The sequence below is a fragment of the Pristiophorus japonicus genome, chromosome 23 (assembly GCF_044704955.1).
Source record: "Pristiophorus japonicus isolate sPriJap1 chromosome 23, sPriJap1.hap1, whole genome shotgun sequence".
NCBI classification, from domain to species: domain Eukaryota; kingdom Metazoa; phylum Chordata; class Chondrichthyes; family Pristiophoridae; genus Pristiophorus; species Pristiophorus japonicus.
Genome location: NC_091999.1, coordinates 8921186 through 8937792, shown reverse-complemented (window position 1 = coordinate 8937792; position 16607 = coordinate 8921186). Strand labels below are relative to the sequence as shown.

Genomic DNA, 16607 nt, shown 5'->3' with positions numbered 1-16607 from the left:
GACTCACACACACACACACTCTCACACAGACACACACTGACTCACGCACACACACACACACAGACACTCTCACAGACACATACTGACTCACACACACACACACACACACACTCTCACACAGACACACACTGACTCACACACACACACACACTCTCACACAGACACACACTGACTCTCACGCACACACACACACACACACTGACTCACTTACACACACACACACACACTGTGTAGAGTTCTGATCTCCATATCACACTGGGAGCACTGCGCACAGTTCTGGTCATATCACACTGGGAGCACCGTGCACAGTTCTGGTCTCCATATTATAAATACAGATGTGGAGGCGCTGGCGATTTGCAAGGTTGATCCGTGAACTGAGGGCATAGTGACCTGATAGAAGTCTTTAAGATTATGAAAGGTTTGATCGAATAGACCTGGAGAAGATGGTTCCGCTGCGGGGGGGCAGGGAATCCAAAACTAGGGGGCCATACATAAAAGATAGTCACCGATAAATCTGATCGGGAATTCAGGAGAAACTTCTTTCCCCAGAGAGCGGTGGAACTCGCTGCCACAGGGAGTGGTTGAGGCGACTAGCTGGGATACATTTAATTGAAACTGGCTAAGCGCACGAGGGAGACAGGAGTAGACGGATATGTTGCTGAGGGGTGGGAGGAGGCTCGTGTGGAGCATAAACCCCGGACGGATCTGTTGGGCTGAATGGCTGTCGACTCGAATGAACTCTGACCTGCGATGGTGCCCGTTCTGTTTCTTCTTGCGGACTAACATGGCTTCTCTGTTTCAGAATGCCAGTATGGAAAGGGCGTCTACTTCACCGAGAATCTGTGCCACCGGCGTAACTTGCCCCGCCCTCTGCCGGACAAGAACGGGCTCCGGTACGTGTACCAGGCGCGGGTCCTGGTGGGGCAAAGTGCCCTGGGGCAATGGTGGATGACGGCTCCACCTCCCCGGTCACGCCTCGATCCCAGTGACCTCTTCGACAGCGTGGTGGACCACCTCTTATCGCCCTCCATCTTCGTGATCTTCCAAGGCAATCAGGCTTGCCCCGAATACTTAATCACATTCGAGTAAGGGCACCACCAGCATAGGAGCAGGAGGAGACCATTCAGCCCCCTCGAGCCTGCTCCCCCATTCAGTGAGATCACGGCTGACCTGCGGCCAAACTCCATACAGCCACCTTTCCCCCCGTATCCCTTAATATCTTTGATTCGCAGAAATCTCAGATTGCAAACTGACCATTGAGCAAACATCAACAGCCATTTGTGGAAGAGTGTTCCAGCATGTAGACATCGGAAGAAACCTCTTTACCCCAGAGAGGGGTGAGAATGTGGAACTCGCTGCCACAGGGAGGGGTCGGGGCGAATAGTATCGATGCGTTTAAGGGGAGGCTGGATAAGCCAATGGGGGAGAAGGGAATAGAGGGTTATGCCGATAGAGTTAGATGGGGAAAGAGGGGAGGAGGCTCGAGTGGAGTATAAACGCCGGCATGGACTGGTTGGGCCCAACGGCCTGTTTCTGGGCCGTATATCCTAAGTTCACTCATATAATATTTAGACTATGCCCCCTCGTCCTAGACTCCCCAACCAGCGAAAATAGTATCCCTCAATCTACCCGCTCAGTTGCCCTTAATATCTTGAAAACTTTGATCAAATCACCCCTTGATCTTCTAAATTCCAGGCAATACAACCCTAGTTTGAGAAATCTCTCCTTGTAATTTAACCCTTGGAGTGCAGGTATCATTCTGGTAAACCCACACTGCACTCCCTCCAAGACCAGTATACCCTCCCTAAGATGTGGGGCCCAGAACTGCTCACAGTGCTCCAGGTGTGGTCTAACCAGGGCTTTGTACAGCTGCAGCATAACTTCTACCCCTTTGTAATTTAGCCCGTTAGATATAAAGGAGCTGAAATTCAGGTACGCCAGTAAACTGGCACACCAATGAGTTTCCCACCTGTTTTTACCGGGGATTTGAGTACAGGGGCAGGGAGGTGTTGCTACAGTTGTACAGGGCCTTGGTGAGGCCACACCTGGAGTATTGTGTTCAGTTTTGGTCTCCTAACCTGAGGAAGGACATTCTTGCTATTGAGGGAGTGCAGCGAAGGTTCACCAGACTGATTCCCGGGATGGCGGGACTGACATATCAAGAAAGACTGGATCAACTGGGCTTGTATTCACTGGAGTTCAGAAGAATGAGAGGGGATCTCATAGAAACGTTTAAAATTCTGACGGGTTCAGACAGGTTAGATGCGGGAAGAATGTTCCCGATGTTGGGGAAGTCCAGAACCAGGGGACACAGTCTAAGGATAAGGGGTAAGCCATTTAGGACCGAGATGAGGAGAAACTTCTTCACCCAGAGAGTGGTGAACCTGTGGAATTCTCTACCACAAAAAGTTGTTGATGCCAAGTCACTAAATATATTCAAGAAGGAGTTAGATGTAGTCCTTACTACTCGGGGGATCAAGGGGTATGGAGAGAAAGCAGGAAGGGGGTACTGAAGTTGCATGTTCAGCCATGAACTCAATGAATGGCGGTGCAGGCTCGAAGGGCCGAATGGCCTGCTCCTGCACCTATTTTCTATGGATGTATGCATGATCCATGAGGCGGTCCGATGATCGATTTTCAGGACTTTAAAGCCCCACCGGAAGTGGGTCATAGTCGGGGAGGGTGCAGGGGGGGAGGGGGGGGGGGGTAGAGATCGACGGGAAGGGGCTGAAATTGGGTCGGGGGACCGGGAGAGACTGCGGCGGCGGTGACATCACAGCGATTCTGCCATTTCTTTTAACATTGGGGCACCAGGGGAGGGTTTCGGCCGGGGCAAGAGGGAGTTGCCAGTCAGCCCGCTGGTGGCCCGGCCGAACCCGTGGGCACCGACAGAGAAAGTTGTCGGGGAGCACCGCACGGAGGTGGGTTTGACCTTTGCTACACTTGCCCGAAACAGCCCATTAATATTCGGGCCTGCTTTTGGTGTTTATCGGGGGCGTGTGTCGATATAAGACCTCCTTGTGCGTGGATTTTGAATGTAAATGGTTAACGACTGTCGTGAACTAACGAACAACTAAATTTTGTAAAATTCTGCCCTCTTACGCGTCCCCGATTTCTATCGCTCCACCATCGGTGGCCGTGCCTTCAACTGCCTGGGCCCCAAGCTCTGGAACTCCCTCCCGAAACCTCTGGGTCTCTCTCTCTCTCTCTCTCTCTCTCTTTATCTCCTCCTTTTAAGACGCTCCATAAAACCTACCTCTTTCCGGCTTTTGCAATGTCTTCCCCGAGTCCGTGCGCACTCCGTACTCACTCCGTGCGGACCTGCCCCAATAGGACACTCACTGCGGAGAAGGTGCTCCCCGACAGAGAAAGTTGTCGGGGAGCACCGCACGGAGGTGGGTTTGGTCTTTGCTACACTTGCCCGAAACAGCCCATTAATATTCGGGCCGGTTTTCCTCCTCCGTCTCCCCACAGCCAGGACATTCACAAGGGCGAGACTGCGATATTTACCCAGCCTTGCCCAGTGAATGCCCTGAATACTCACGCCTGGTCAAAGCAGGCACATAGCCGACTTTTACCCGTGTAAGAGTTTTAAAACATACAAAAATAACATTTAAAAACAACACATTTTAATGTTTAAAACCCTGCCCACTAAGGTAAGGTGATTTTTAATCCGAATGACAAAACTTTAAAAATCTAAATTTTTTTTTTTTCTTCCCGAAGATATTCATTAACTTTAATTTCAATTAATTTTAATTGTGTGAGGTGTGTTTATTTTTCATTCTGGTGTTTCGAGTGATTGGTTTTTTTTTCCCCCATTAATAACAATGGGAACTGGGAGATCCGGAGTTATCGCTATTAATGAGAAAGCTGTGGAATACGGCACTTGATTGGCTGAGCAGTCACACGTGACTGCGCCGTCTCCGTGGGAACCTGGAGGACGGGAACGCGCTCCGCAGCGCGGGAAGGGAAGACCTGCCCCGCCGGAATCTCACGCTCCTCCGGGACCACCAGGTACTTTCGAAAAAAATTTCCCCGGTCGGAGGCGTTCGTTCGAAAGAAGCCTCTGACTGCAATTTCAAGTATCTCCTTGTGTGGCTCGCTGCTATACGTTGTTTGATAATTGACGTTTTACTCCATTAAATGCAAGCTGTTATTGTTGTGGTCGTTCAAACTCATTCGCATCAGCGACTTGAATGTATACGGTGCCTTCTAATGTGGGAAAACGTCCCAAAGTGCCACACAGGAGCGTAAATCGGACACCGTTTTAACACCGAGACGCACGAGAGGATACTGGGACAAGTGAGCAAAAGGTCCGTCGAAGATGTAGGTTTTAAGGGGCGACTGAAAGGAGGAGAGAGGTTTAGGGAGGGAATTCCAGAGTTTGGGGCCTCGATGGCTGAAGGCTGAAGGTGGTGCAGGGGGGTTAAAATCGAGGGTGTGCAAGAGGCAGAATTGCAGGAGCGCAGAGATCTCGGAGGGTTGCAGGGCTGGAGGAGGTTACGGAGATAGGGATGAGGGCCATAGCAGTGCGGCACTTGTGGAAGTTAAAGCTGTGGCTGTGACCACCTTGCACTGCTGAGGTCAGACACCCCCTCACCACCCTTTACCCCGTGTGAACAACATCGGCTAAGTATTGTGTTAATCATCGATAATTTACCTGTATTACTTCTCTGCCTCAAAGCTTATTTCAGTTGCTGTTGCTGAATAAATCTGACACATGAGCACCTCCATTCTCTTCACTCTAGCCTCGATTCTTCATTAATCACCGCAGGGAGAACTTTGCTCTCAAGCATGGGTACTGTGGTATCGTGCTTCTGTTACTGGAGTCAAACATCAGAAATAGGAGAAGGCATAGGCCATTCGGCCCCTCGAGCCTACTCCACCATTCAATAACAGGAGGGCGCTGAGCAGAAATCCTGAGACTGTGACCCCTAGTTCTAGACTGTCCAGCCCAGGGGAAACATCCTCTCAGCATCTACCCTGTCAAGTGCTGTAAGAATTTAATACATTCCCTCATTCTTCTGAACTCCAGAGAACATAGACCCATTCTTCTCAGTCTCTCCTCATCGGACAGTCCCCTCATTCCTGGAATCAGTCTTGTAAACCTACGCTGCACTCATGCGAAGGCATGTATATGTTTGCAGATGACACTAAGCGGTGTGAAATGTGAGGGGGATGCTAAGAGGCTGCAGGGTGACTTGGACAGGTTAGGTGAGTGGGCAAATGCAGGGCAGGTGCAGTATAATGTGGATAAATGTGAGGTTATCCATTTTGGGGGCAAAAACACGAAGGCAGAATATTATCTGAATGGCGGCAGGTTCAGAAAAGGGGAGGTGCAACGAGACCTGGGTGTCATGGTACATCAGTCATTGAAGGTTGGCATGTAGGTACAGCAGGCGGTTAAGAAGGCAAATGGTATGTTGGCCTTCATAGCGAGGGGATTTGAGTATAGGAGCAGGGAGGTCTTACTGCAGTTGTACAGGGCCTTGGTGAGGCCTCACCTGGAATATTATGTTCAGTTTTGGTCTCCTAATCTGAGGAAGGACGTTCTTGCTATCGAGGGAGTGCAGCGAAGGGTCACCAGACTGATTCCCGGGATGGCGGGACTGACATATGAGGAGAGACTGGATCGACTGGGCCTGTATTCACTGGAGTTTAGAAGGATGAGAGGGGATCTCAGAGAAACATATAAAATTCTGATGGGACTGGACAGGTTAGATGCAGGAAGAATGTTCCCGATGTTGGGGAAGTCCAGAACCAGGGGTCACAGTCTTAGGATAAGGGGCAGGCCACTTAGGACTGAGATGAGGAGAAACTTCTTCACCCAGAGAGTTGTTAACCTGTGGAATTCCCTGCCGCAGAGAGTTGTTGATGCCAGTTCATTGGATATATTCAAGAGGGAGTTAGATATGGCCCTTACGGCTAAAGGGCTCAAGGGGTATGGAGAGAAAGCAGGAAAGGGGTACTGAGGTGAATGATCAGCCATGATCTTATTGAATGGTGGTGCAGGCTCGAAGGGCCGAATGGCCTACTCCTGCACCTATATTCTATGTTTCTATCCTTCCTTGACTATCCTTCACGAGGTTGATTCCTGAGATGAGTGGGTTGTCATGTGATGAAAGGTTGAGCAGGTTGGGTCTATACTGATTGGAGTTTACAAGAAGAGGTGGTCTTATTGAAACGTATAAGATTCTGAGGGGGCTTGACAGGGTAGATGCTGAGAGAATGTTTCCCCTCGTGGGGGAGACTAGAACTAGGGGGCATGGTCTCAGAATAAGGGGCCGCCCATTTAAAACTGAGATGAGGAGGAATTTCTTCTCTCAGAGGGTTGTAAATCTGTGGAATTCTCTGCCCCAGAGAGCTGTGGAGGCTGGGTCATTGAATATATTTAAGGGGGAGATAGACAGATTTTTGAGCGATAAGGGAGTGAAGGGTTATGGGGAGCGGGCGGGGAAGTGGAGCTGAGTCCATGATCGGATCAGCCATGATGGTATTAAATGGCGGAGCAGGCTCGAGGGGCCGAATGGCCGACTCCTGCTCCTGTTTCTGATGAGATCAAAACAGGACACAGTACTCCAGGCGAATTTAAATCCCACCACGGGAGTTGAGAATTTAGAATTCGGTTGAAAAGAAAATCTGGAAATAAAATGTTTCGCATGTAAAGGTGTCCTTGAAACTGCCGAATTGCAGCTTCAGAACCCACTGGTTTATTAATATCCCTTTTGGCGTAGGAAGGATACTCTTCCATCCGTACCAGGTCTGGGCTATAGAGAAACATAGAAAATAGGTGCAGGAGTAGGCCATTCGGCCCTTCGAGCCTGCACCACCATTCAATAAGATCATGGCTGATCATTCCCTCAGTACCCCTTTCCTGCTTTCTCTCCATACCCCTTGATCCCTTTAGCCGTAAGGGCCACATCTAACTCCCTCTCGAATATATCCAACGAACTAATATCGAGTATATCTAAGAAAGAAAGAACTTGCCTTTATACAGCCTCAGGGCATCCAAAAACACTTTACAACTGACGCCGTACTTTGGAAGTGTAATGTAGGAAATGCGTCTGTTAATGTACGCAGCAAGATACCACAAAAAACCAACAATGACCAGATAACCTTTTTCTTTAACGGTGTTCGGTTGAGGGTTAATTATTGAGCCTCAGCACATCGAGGAGAAGGCCCCACACCCCCCCACTGTACTTCTTCCAGTAGTGGCTGAGAGATCTTTTATGTCCCACCTGAGAGGGCTGATGGGGGGGGGGACCACGGTTTTACGTTTCGTCCAAAAATACTGCCCCTCCGACAGTGCGGCACTCCCTCAGTACTGCCCCTCCGACAGTGCGGCAATCCCTCAGTACTGCCCCTCCGACAGTGCGGTGCTCCCTCAGTACTGCCCCTCCGACAGTGCGACGCTCCCTCAGCACTGCCCCTCCGACAGTGCGGGGCTCCCTCAGTACTGCCCCTCCGACAGTGCGGCGCTCCCTCAGTACTGCCCCTCCGACAGTGCGGCGCTCCCTCAGTACTGCCCCTCCGACAGTGCGGGGCTCCCTCAGTACTGCCCCTCCGACAGTGCGGGGCTCCCTCAGTACTGCCCCTCCGACAGTGCGGCGCTACCTCAGTACTGCCCCTCCAACAGTGCGGCACTCCCTCAGTACTGCCCCTCCGACAGTGCGGCGCTCCCTCAGTACTGCCCCTCCGACAGTGCGGCGCTCCCTCAGTACTGCCCCTCCGACAGTGCAGTGCTCCCTCAGTACTGCCCCTCCGACAGTGCAGCACTCCATCAGTCATCATAGGCAGTCCCTCGGAGTCGAGGATGACTTGCTTCCACATTAAAAATGAGTTCTCAGGTGACTGAAGAGTCTGATGCGGGACCCACAGTCCCTGTCACAGATGGGGCAGACAGTGGATGAAGCAACAGGTGGGTGGGACTGGTTTGCCGCACGCTCCTTCCGCTGCCTGCGCTTGCTTTCTGCACGCTCTCGGCGACGAGACTCGAGGTGCTCAGCGCCCTCCCGGATGCACTTCCTCCACTTAGGGCGGGACTGGTCTTTGGGCCCAGGGACTCCCAGGTGTCGGTGGGGATGTTGCACTTTATCAGGGAGGCTTTGAGGGTGTGTCCCTTGTAACGTTTCCTCTGCCCACCTGGGGCTCGCTTGCCGTGAAGGAGTTCCGAGTAGAGCGCTTGCTTTGGGGAGTCTCGTGTCTGGGGACATGCGGACAATGTGGCCCTGCCCAGCGGAGCTGGTCGAGTGTGGTCAGTGCTTCGATGCTGGGGATGTTGGCCTGGTCGAGGACGCTAACGTTGGTGCGTCTGTCCTCCCGGGGGATTTGCAGGATCTTGCGGAGGTTGTACTTCTCCAGTGTTTTGAGGTACATAGTCCCTCAGGTAAAAAGGGAACAGCGATAATCATGGGTGATTTTAAGCTCCATATTGATTGGACAAATGAAATTGGTCAGGGTAGCCTTGAGGAAGAGTTCATAGAGTGCATAAGGGACGGGTTCCTCAGCACTATGTAACGGAACCAACCAGAGGGCAGGCTATCTTGGATCTGGTCCTGTGTAATGAGACAGGATTAATAAACAATCTCCCAGTAAAGGATCCCCCTTGGAATGAGTGATCATAGCATGGTTGAATTTCAAATTCAGATGGAGGGTGAGAAAGTTGGATCTCTAACCAGCGTACTAAGCTTAAATAAAGGAGACTATGAAGGTATGAGGGCAGAGTTGGCTAAAGTGGACTGGGAAAATAGATTAAAGTGTAGGACGGTTGATGAACAGTGGTGTACATTTGAGGAGATATTTCACAACTCTCAAGAAGAATATAGTCCAGTGAGGAGGAAAGGGTGTGAGAGTAAAGATAGCCATCCGTGGCGAACTAAAGAAATAAAGGATGGTATCCAATTAAAAACAAGGGCACACAAAGTGGACAAAACTAGTGGGAGGGCAGAAGATTGGGAAGCTTTTAAGAGCCAGCAAAGAATGACTAAAAAAATGATTAAAAAAGGGAAGATAGACTATGAAAGTAAACTAGCACAAAATATAAAAACAGATAGTAAGAGTTTCTACAGGTATATAAAAAGGAAAAGAGTGGCTAAAGTAAATGTTGGTCCCTTAGAGGTCGAGACCGGGGAATTAGTAATGGGGAACATGGAGATGGCAGAAACTCTGAACAAATATTTTGTATCAGTCTTTACGGTAGAGGACACTAACAATATCCGTATTGCAACAAGCTAATGCTTCTGGGAAACTGCAATCGGTTGCTTATGCATCCAGGAGTCTGTCTAAGGCTGAGAGAGCCTGCAGCATGATTGAGAAAGAAGCGTTAGCGTGTGTCTATGGGGTAAAGAAAATGCATCAATACCTGTTTGGGCTAGAATTCGAATTGGAAACTGACCATAAGCCACTTATAGCCCTGTTTTCCGAGAGTAAAGGGATAAATACCAACGCATCGGCCTGCATCCAGAGATGGGCGCTCACGTTGTCCGCATACAACTACGCCATCCGCCACAGGCCAGGCACAGAAAACTGCGCCGATGCTCTCAGTAGGCTGCCATTGACCATCACGGGGGTGGAAATGGCGCAGCCCGCAGATCTAGCCATGGTTATGGAAGCATTTGAGAGTGAGAAATCACCCGTCACTGCCCGGCAGATCAAAACCTGGACAAGCCAGGACCCCCTTATTATCTCTAGTCAAAAGCTGTGTGCTTCACGGGAGCTGGTCCAGTGTCCCAGTGGAAATACAGGAAGAGATAAAGCCGTTCCAGCGGCGCAAAGATGAAATATCTATACAGGCAGACTGCCTTCTGTGGGGCAATCGAGTAGTGGTCCCCAAGAAGGGCAGAGACACCTTCATCAATGACCTCCACAGTACCCACCCAGGCATCGTAATGATGAAAGCGATAGCCAGATTCCACGTGTGGTGGCCCGGTATCGATGCGGACTTAGAGTCCTGCGTTCACAGATGTAATACATGTTCACAGTTAAGCAATGTACCCAGGGAGGCGCCGCTAAGTTTATGGTCTTGGCCCTCCAAACCGTGGACTAGGGTACACGTCAACTATGCAGGCCCGTTCTTGGGTAAAATGTTCCTTGTGGTTGTAGACGCGTTCTCCAAGTGGATTGAATGTGAGATAATGTCGGCTAGCACGTCCGCTGCCACTACTGAAAGCCTGCGGGCCATGTTTGCCACACACGGCTTACCCGATGTCTTGGTGAGCGACAACGGGCCATGTTTCACCAGCGCTGAGTTCAAAGAATTCGTGACCCGTAACGGGATCAAACATGTCACATCTGCCCCGTTTAAACCAGCGTCCAATGGCCAGGCAGAGCGAGCAGTGCAAACCATCAAGCAAGGCTTGAAGAGGGTAACTGAAGGCTCACTGCAGACTCACCTATCCCGAGTCCTGCTTAGCTACCGCACGAGACCCCACTCACTCACTGGGATCCCACCTGCTGAACTGCTCATGAAAAGAGCACTTAAGACCAGGCTCTCGTTAGTTCACCCTGATCTACATGAACAGGTAGAGAGCAGGCGGCTTCAACAAAGTGCATACCATGATAGCGCAAATGTGTCACGCGAGATTGAAGTCAATGATCCTGTATTTGTATTAAATTATGGACAAGGTCCCAAGTGGCTTCCCGGCACTGTCGTGGCCAAAGAGGGGAGCAGGGTGTTTCGGGTCAAACTTTCAAATGGACTCATTCACCGGAAACACTTGGACCAAATCAAACTCAGATTCACGGACTACCCTGAGCAACCCACCTTGGGCCCTACCTATTTTGATCCCCCAACACACACACCAGTGGCAACCGGCACCACGGTTGACCACGAAGCAGAACCCATCATCCACAGCAGCCCAGCAGGGCCCAACACACCAGGCAGCCCAGCAAGGCCAGCAGCCCAGCAGCCCAGTAAGGGCCCAACACACCAGGCAGCCCAGCAAGGCCAGCTGCACAGCAGCCCAGCAAGGGCCCAACACACCAGGCAGCCCAGCAAGGCCAGCTGCACAGCAGCCCAGCGAGGGCCCAACACACCAGGCAGCCCAGCAAGGCCAGCAGCACAGCAGCCCTGCAGGACCCAACACACCAGGCAGCCCAGCAAGCCCAGCAGCCCAGCGAGGGCCCAACACACCAGGCAGCCCAGCAAGCCCAGCAGCCCAGCAGGACCCAACACACCAGGCAGCCCAGCAAGGCCAGCTGCATAGCAGCCCAGCGAGGGCCCAACAAATGATCCAACAACACCAGCTTTCACACCGAGACGATCAACCAGGGCAAGGAGGGCCCCAGATCGACTCACATTGTAAATAGTTACACTGTTGACTTTAGCGGGGGGGGAGTGTTGTTATATATGTGGACTTGTATTTACTCTGCACAGCCACCAGAGGGCTCATCCCCTGGAGTCCCAAGGGATCCCATAATCCCTTGGGAGCACAGGTATTTAAGGAGGCCTCACAGGTTGGAGAGGCACTCTGGAGACCTGCAATAAAAGACTACGGTCACACTTTACTTTGAGCTCGGTGTTCAGTCTGACTCTTTCTCCACACACAACAGACAGCTTCTTAACCGATAAGGGAATATAGGGTTATGGGGAGCGGGCGGGGAACTGGACCTGTGTCCATGATCGGATCAGCCATGATTGTATTAAATGGCGGAGCAGGCTCGAGGGGCCGTATGGTCTACTCCTGCTCCTATTTTTTATGTTCTTATGTTCTTATGTTCTTAAGTACTGCCCCTCCGGCAGCACAGCGTTCCCTCAGCACTGCCCCTCCGACAGTGCGGCACTCCCTCAGTACTGCCCCTCCGACAGTGCAACGTTCCCTCAGCACTGCCCCTCCGACAGTGCAACGTTCCCTCAGCACTGCCCCTCCGACAGTGCGGCGCTCCCTCAGTACTGCCCCTCCAACAGTGCGGTGCTCCCTCAGTACTGCCCCTCCGACAGTGCGGCACTCCCTCAGTACTGCCCCTCCGACAGTGCAACGTTCCCTCAGCACTGCCTCTCCGACAGTGCGGCACTCCCTCAGTACTGCCCCTCCGACAGTGTGGCACTCCCTCAGTACTGCCCCTCTGACAGTGCGGTGCTCCCTCAGTACTGCCCCTCCGACAGTGCGGCGCTCCCTCAGTACTGACCCTCCGACAGTGCGCCGCTCCCTCAGTACTGCCCCTCCGACAGTGCGGCGCTCCCTCAGTACTGTCCCTCTGACAGTGCGGTGCTCCCTCAGTACTGCCCCTCCAACAGTGCGGGGCTCCCTCAGTACTGCCCCTCCGACAGCTCGGCATTCCCTCAGTACTGCCCCTCCGACAGTGCGGCGCTCCCTCAGTACCGCCTCTCCGACAGTGCGGCGCTCCCTCAGCACTGCCCCTCCGACAGTGCGGCGCTCCCTCAGTACTGCCCCTCCGACAGTGCGGCGCTCCCTCAGCACTGCCCCTCCGACAGTGCGGTGCTCCCTCAGTACCGCCCCTCCGACAGTGTGGCACTCCCTCAGCACTGCCCCTCCGACAGTGCGGTGCTCCCTCAGTACCGCCCCTCCGACAGTGCGGCACTCCCTCAGTACCGCCCCTCCGACAGTGCAGTGCGGCACTCCCTCAGTACTGTCCCTCCGACAGTGCGGCGCTCCCTCAGTACTGACCCTCGGACAGTGCGGCGCTCCCTCAGTACTGCCCCTCAGACAGTGCGGCGCTCCCTCAGTACTGCCCCTCGGACAGTGCGGCACTCCCTCAGTACTGCCCCTCAGACAGTGCGGCGCTCCCTCAGTACTGCCCCTCGGACAGTGCGGCACTCCCTCAGTACTGCCCCTCCGACAGTGCAGTGCGGCGCTCCCTCAGTACTGCCCCTCCGACAGTGCGGCGCTCCCTCAGTACCGCCCCTCCGACAGTGCGCCGCTCCCTCAGTACTGCCCCTCCGACAGTGCAGTGCGGCGCTCCCTCAGTACTGCCCCTCCGACAGTGCGGCACTCCCTCAGTACCGCCCCTCCGACAGTGCAGTGCGGCGCTCCCTCAGTACTGCCCCTCCGACAGTGCGGAGCTCCCTCAGTACTGCCCCTCCGACAGTGCGGGGCTCCCTCAGTACTGCCCCTCCGACAGTGCGGCGCTCCCTCAGTACTGCCCCTCCGACAGTGCGGCGCTCCCTCAGTACTGCCCCTCCGACAGTGCTGCGCTCCCTCAGTACTGCCCCTCCGACAGTGCGGCGCTCCCTCAGTACTGCCCCTCCGACAGTGCGGCGCTCCCTCAGTACTGCCCCTCCGACAGTGCGGCGCTCCCTCAGTACTGCCCCTCCGACAGTGCGGCGCTCCCTCAGTACTGCCCCTCCGACAGTGCGGCGCTCCCTCAGTACTGCCCCTCCGACAGTGCGGCGCTCCCTCAGTACTGCCCCTCCGACAGTGCGCCGCTCCCTCAGTACTGCCCCTCCGACAGTGCGGCGCTCCCTCAGTACTGCCCCTCCGACAGTGCGGCGCTCCCTCAGTACTGCCCCTCCGACAGTGCGGCGCTCCCTCAGTACTGCCCCTCTGACAGTGCGGCGCTCCCTCAGTACTGCCCCTCTGACAGTGCGGTGCTCCCTCAGTACTGCCCCTCCAACAGTGCGGGGCTCCCTCAGTACTGCCCCTCCGACAGCTCGGCACTCCCTCAGTACTGCCCCTCCGACAGTGCGGCGCTCCCTCAGTACCGCCCCTCCGACAGTGCAGTGCGGCGTTCCCTCAGTCCTGCCCCTCCGACAGTACGGCGCTCCCTCAGTACTGCCTCTCCGACAGTGCGGCGCTCCCTCAGCACTGCCCCTCCGACAGTGCGGCGCTCCCTCAGTACTGCCCCTCCGACAGTGCGGCGCTCCCTCAGTACTGCCCCTCCGACAGTGTGGCACTCCCTCAGCACTGCCCCTCCGACAGTGCGGTGCTCCCTCAGTACCGCCCCTCCGACAGTGCGGCACTCCCTCAGTACCGCCCCTCCGACAGTGCAGTGCGGCACTCCCTCAGTACTGCCCCTCCGACAGTGCGGCGCTCCCTCAGTACTGACCCTCGGACAGTGCGGCGCTCCCTCAGTACTGCCCCTCAGACAGTGCGGCGCTCCCTCAGTACTGCCCCTCGGACAGTGCGGCACTCCCTCAGTACTGCCCCTCAGACAGTGCGGCGCTCCCTCAGTACTGCCCCTCGGACAGTGCGGCACTCCCTCAGTACTGCCCCTCCGACAGTGCAGTGCGGCGCTCCCTCAGTACTGCCCCTCCGACAGTGCGGCGCTCCCTCAGTACTGCCCCTCCGACAGTGCGGCGCTCCCTCAGTACTGCCCCTCCGACAGTGCGGCGCTCCCTCAGTACTGCCCCTCCGACAGTGCAGTGTGGCGCTCCCTCAGTACTGCCCCTCCGACAGTGCGCCGCTCCCTCAGTACTGCCCCTCCGACAGTGCGCCGCTCCCTCAGTACTGCCCCTCCGACAGTGCGGCGCTCCCTCAGTACTGCCCCTCCGACAGTGTGCCGCTCCCTCAGTACTGTCAATCGGGGCAGTGTCTGCCCTGGATTTTGGGGCTGGAGCCGTTCACCCACCCACCATTGCGTTGTTATTCCCCTCGGTCGCTCAACACCCCAGTCTTGCATCACCCTGTCCAGTGTAGCGTGTGGCCCAGGTGTTGGCTATAAAGACCCAACCCAACGGCCAGGTGCTTCCTGTGAAGACTACAAATACCGCCACGGGGAACTGAAAGTAGCAGTTGTCTGGCTGCCAATGAGAGATCGGAAACACCATCCGTTGTTTACCGGAGCTCGCTGACCGCCACCTATTTCTGATCGCCAACCTCCCTTTTCGATTAGCGCCCACCCCATTTGATGCCACGTCAAAGACCCAACTCCCCGATCTCCTCGCAAAGATGAACTCCCGCCAATGCTCGCCCCGTAACACTGAAGCTGCTCAGCTCCCAAACGACCATGCGTCGGTTATTCGACAGAGGCTCTGAGCCCGAGCTTGAGATAAGGCATTGCACCCAATGTCAGGCATTGCCTTGGCTCTGTTCAAAGAAAGAGACGGTGATCGAAAGAATGAACAAAAGGGAGAGATAGAGAGAGAGAGAGAGAGAAATGAAAGACAGACGGAAAGAAAGAAGAGAGAACAAAAGAGAATGAAAGAGAGATAGAAAAAAATGAAAGACAGAAAGAGAGAACAAAAGAGAGAAAGAGGGAATGAAAGAGCGAGAAAAAATGAACGAAAGAAAGCAAGGCATGAACACAATGGATCAAATAGCCTCCCTCTGTATCGTAATTTGTCTCTGACTTTTCTATGAAAGACAGAAACATAGAAACATAGAAAATATGTGCAGGAGTAGACCATTCGGCCCTTCGAGCCTGCACCACCATTCAGTAAGATCATGGCTGATCATTCCCTCAGTACCCCTTTCCTGCTTTCTCTCCATACCCCTTGATCCCTTTAGCCGTTAGGGCCACATCTAACTCCCTCTTGAATATATCCAATGAACTGGCCTCAACAACTCTCTGCGGCAGGGAATTCCACAGGTTCACAACGCTCTGAGTGAAGAAGTTTCTCCTCATCTCGGTCCTAAATGGCTTACCCCTTATCCTTAGACTGTGACCCCTGGTTCTGGACTTCCCCAACATCGGGAACATTCTTACTGCAGAAGATAGAGGTACGCGGAGTCAGAGGAAATGTATTAGCATGGATAGAGAATTGGCTGGCGAACAGAAAGCAGAGAGTCGGGATAAATGGGTCCTTTTCGGGTTGGAAATCGGTGGTTAGTGGTGTGCCACAGGGATCGGTGCTGGGACCACAACTGTTTACAATATACATAGATGACCTGGAAGAGGGGACAGAGTGTAGTGTAACAAAATTTGCAGATGACACAAAGATTAGTGGGAAAGCGGGTTGTGTAGAGGACACAGAGAGGCTGCAAAGAGATTTGGATAGGTTAAGCGAATGGGCTAAGGTTTGGCAGATGGAATACAATGTCGGAAAGTGTGAGGTCATCCACCTTAGGGAAAAAAATCAGTAAAAGGGAATATTATTTGAATGGGGAGAAATTACAACATGCTGAGGTGCAGAGGGACCTGGGGGCCCTTGTGCATGAATCCCAAAAAGGTTAGTTTGCAGGTGCAGCAGGTAATCAGGAAGGCGAATGGGATGTTGGCCTTCATTGCGAGAGGGATGGAGTACAAAAGCAGGGAGGTCCTGCTGCAACTGTACAGGGTATTGGTGAGGCCGCACCTGGAGTACTGCATGCAGTTTTGGTCACCTTACTTAAGGAAGGATATACTAGCCTTGGAGGGGGTACAGAGACGATTCACTAAGCTGATTCCGGAGATGAGGGGGTTACCTTATGATGATAGATTGAGTAGACTGGGTCTTTACTCGTTGGAGTTCAGAAGGATGAGGGGTGATCTTAAAGAAACATTTAAAATAATGAAAGGGATAGACAAGATAGAAACATAGAAAATAGGTGCAGGAGCAGGCCATTCAGCCCTTCTAGCCTGCACCGCCATTCAATAGTTCATGGCTGAACATGAAACTTCAGTACCCCATTCCTGCTTTCTCGCCATACCCCTTGATCCCCGAGTAGTAAGGACTTCATCTAACTCCCTTTTGAATATATTTAGTGAATTGGCCTCAACTACTTTCTGTG

At 53.4% G+C, this 16607-nt stretch overlaps 1 protein-coding gene across 1 annotated transcript in view; it reads left to right on the top strand.

Moving 5' to 3' along the window:
- The window catches only part of LOC139235717 (protein mono-ADP-ribosyltransferase PARP14-like), a 62707-nt gene extending 60036 nt beyond the window's left edge, over positions 1-2671 (top strand). Inside the window, exon 14 of the mRNA XM_070866756.1 lies at positions 803-2671. Within this exon, the coding sequence (XP_070722857.1) occupies positions 803-1089 (287 nt within the window). The 3' untranslated portion in view covers positions 1090-2671. The remainder of the gene's footprint in view (positions 1-802) is intronic.
- Positions 2672-16607: the final 13936 nt, after the last annotated feature.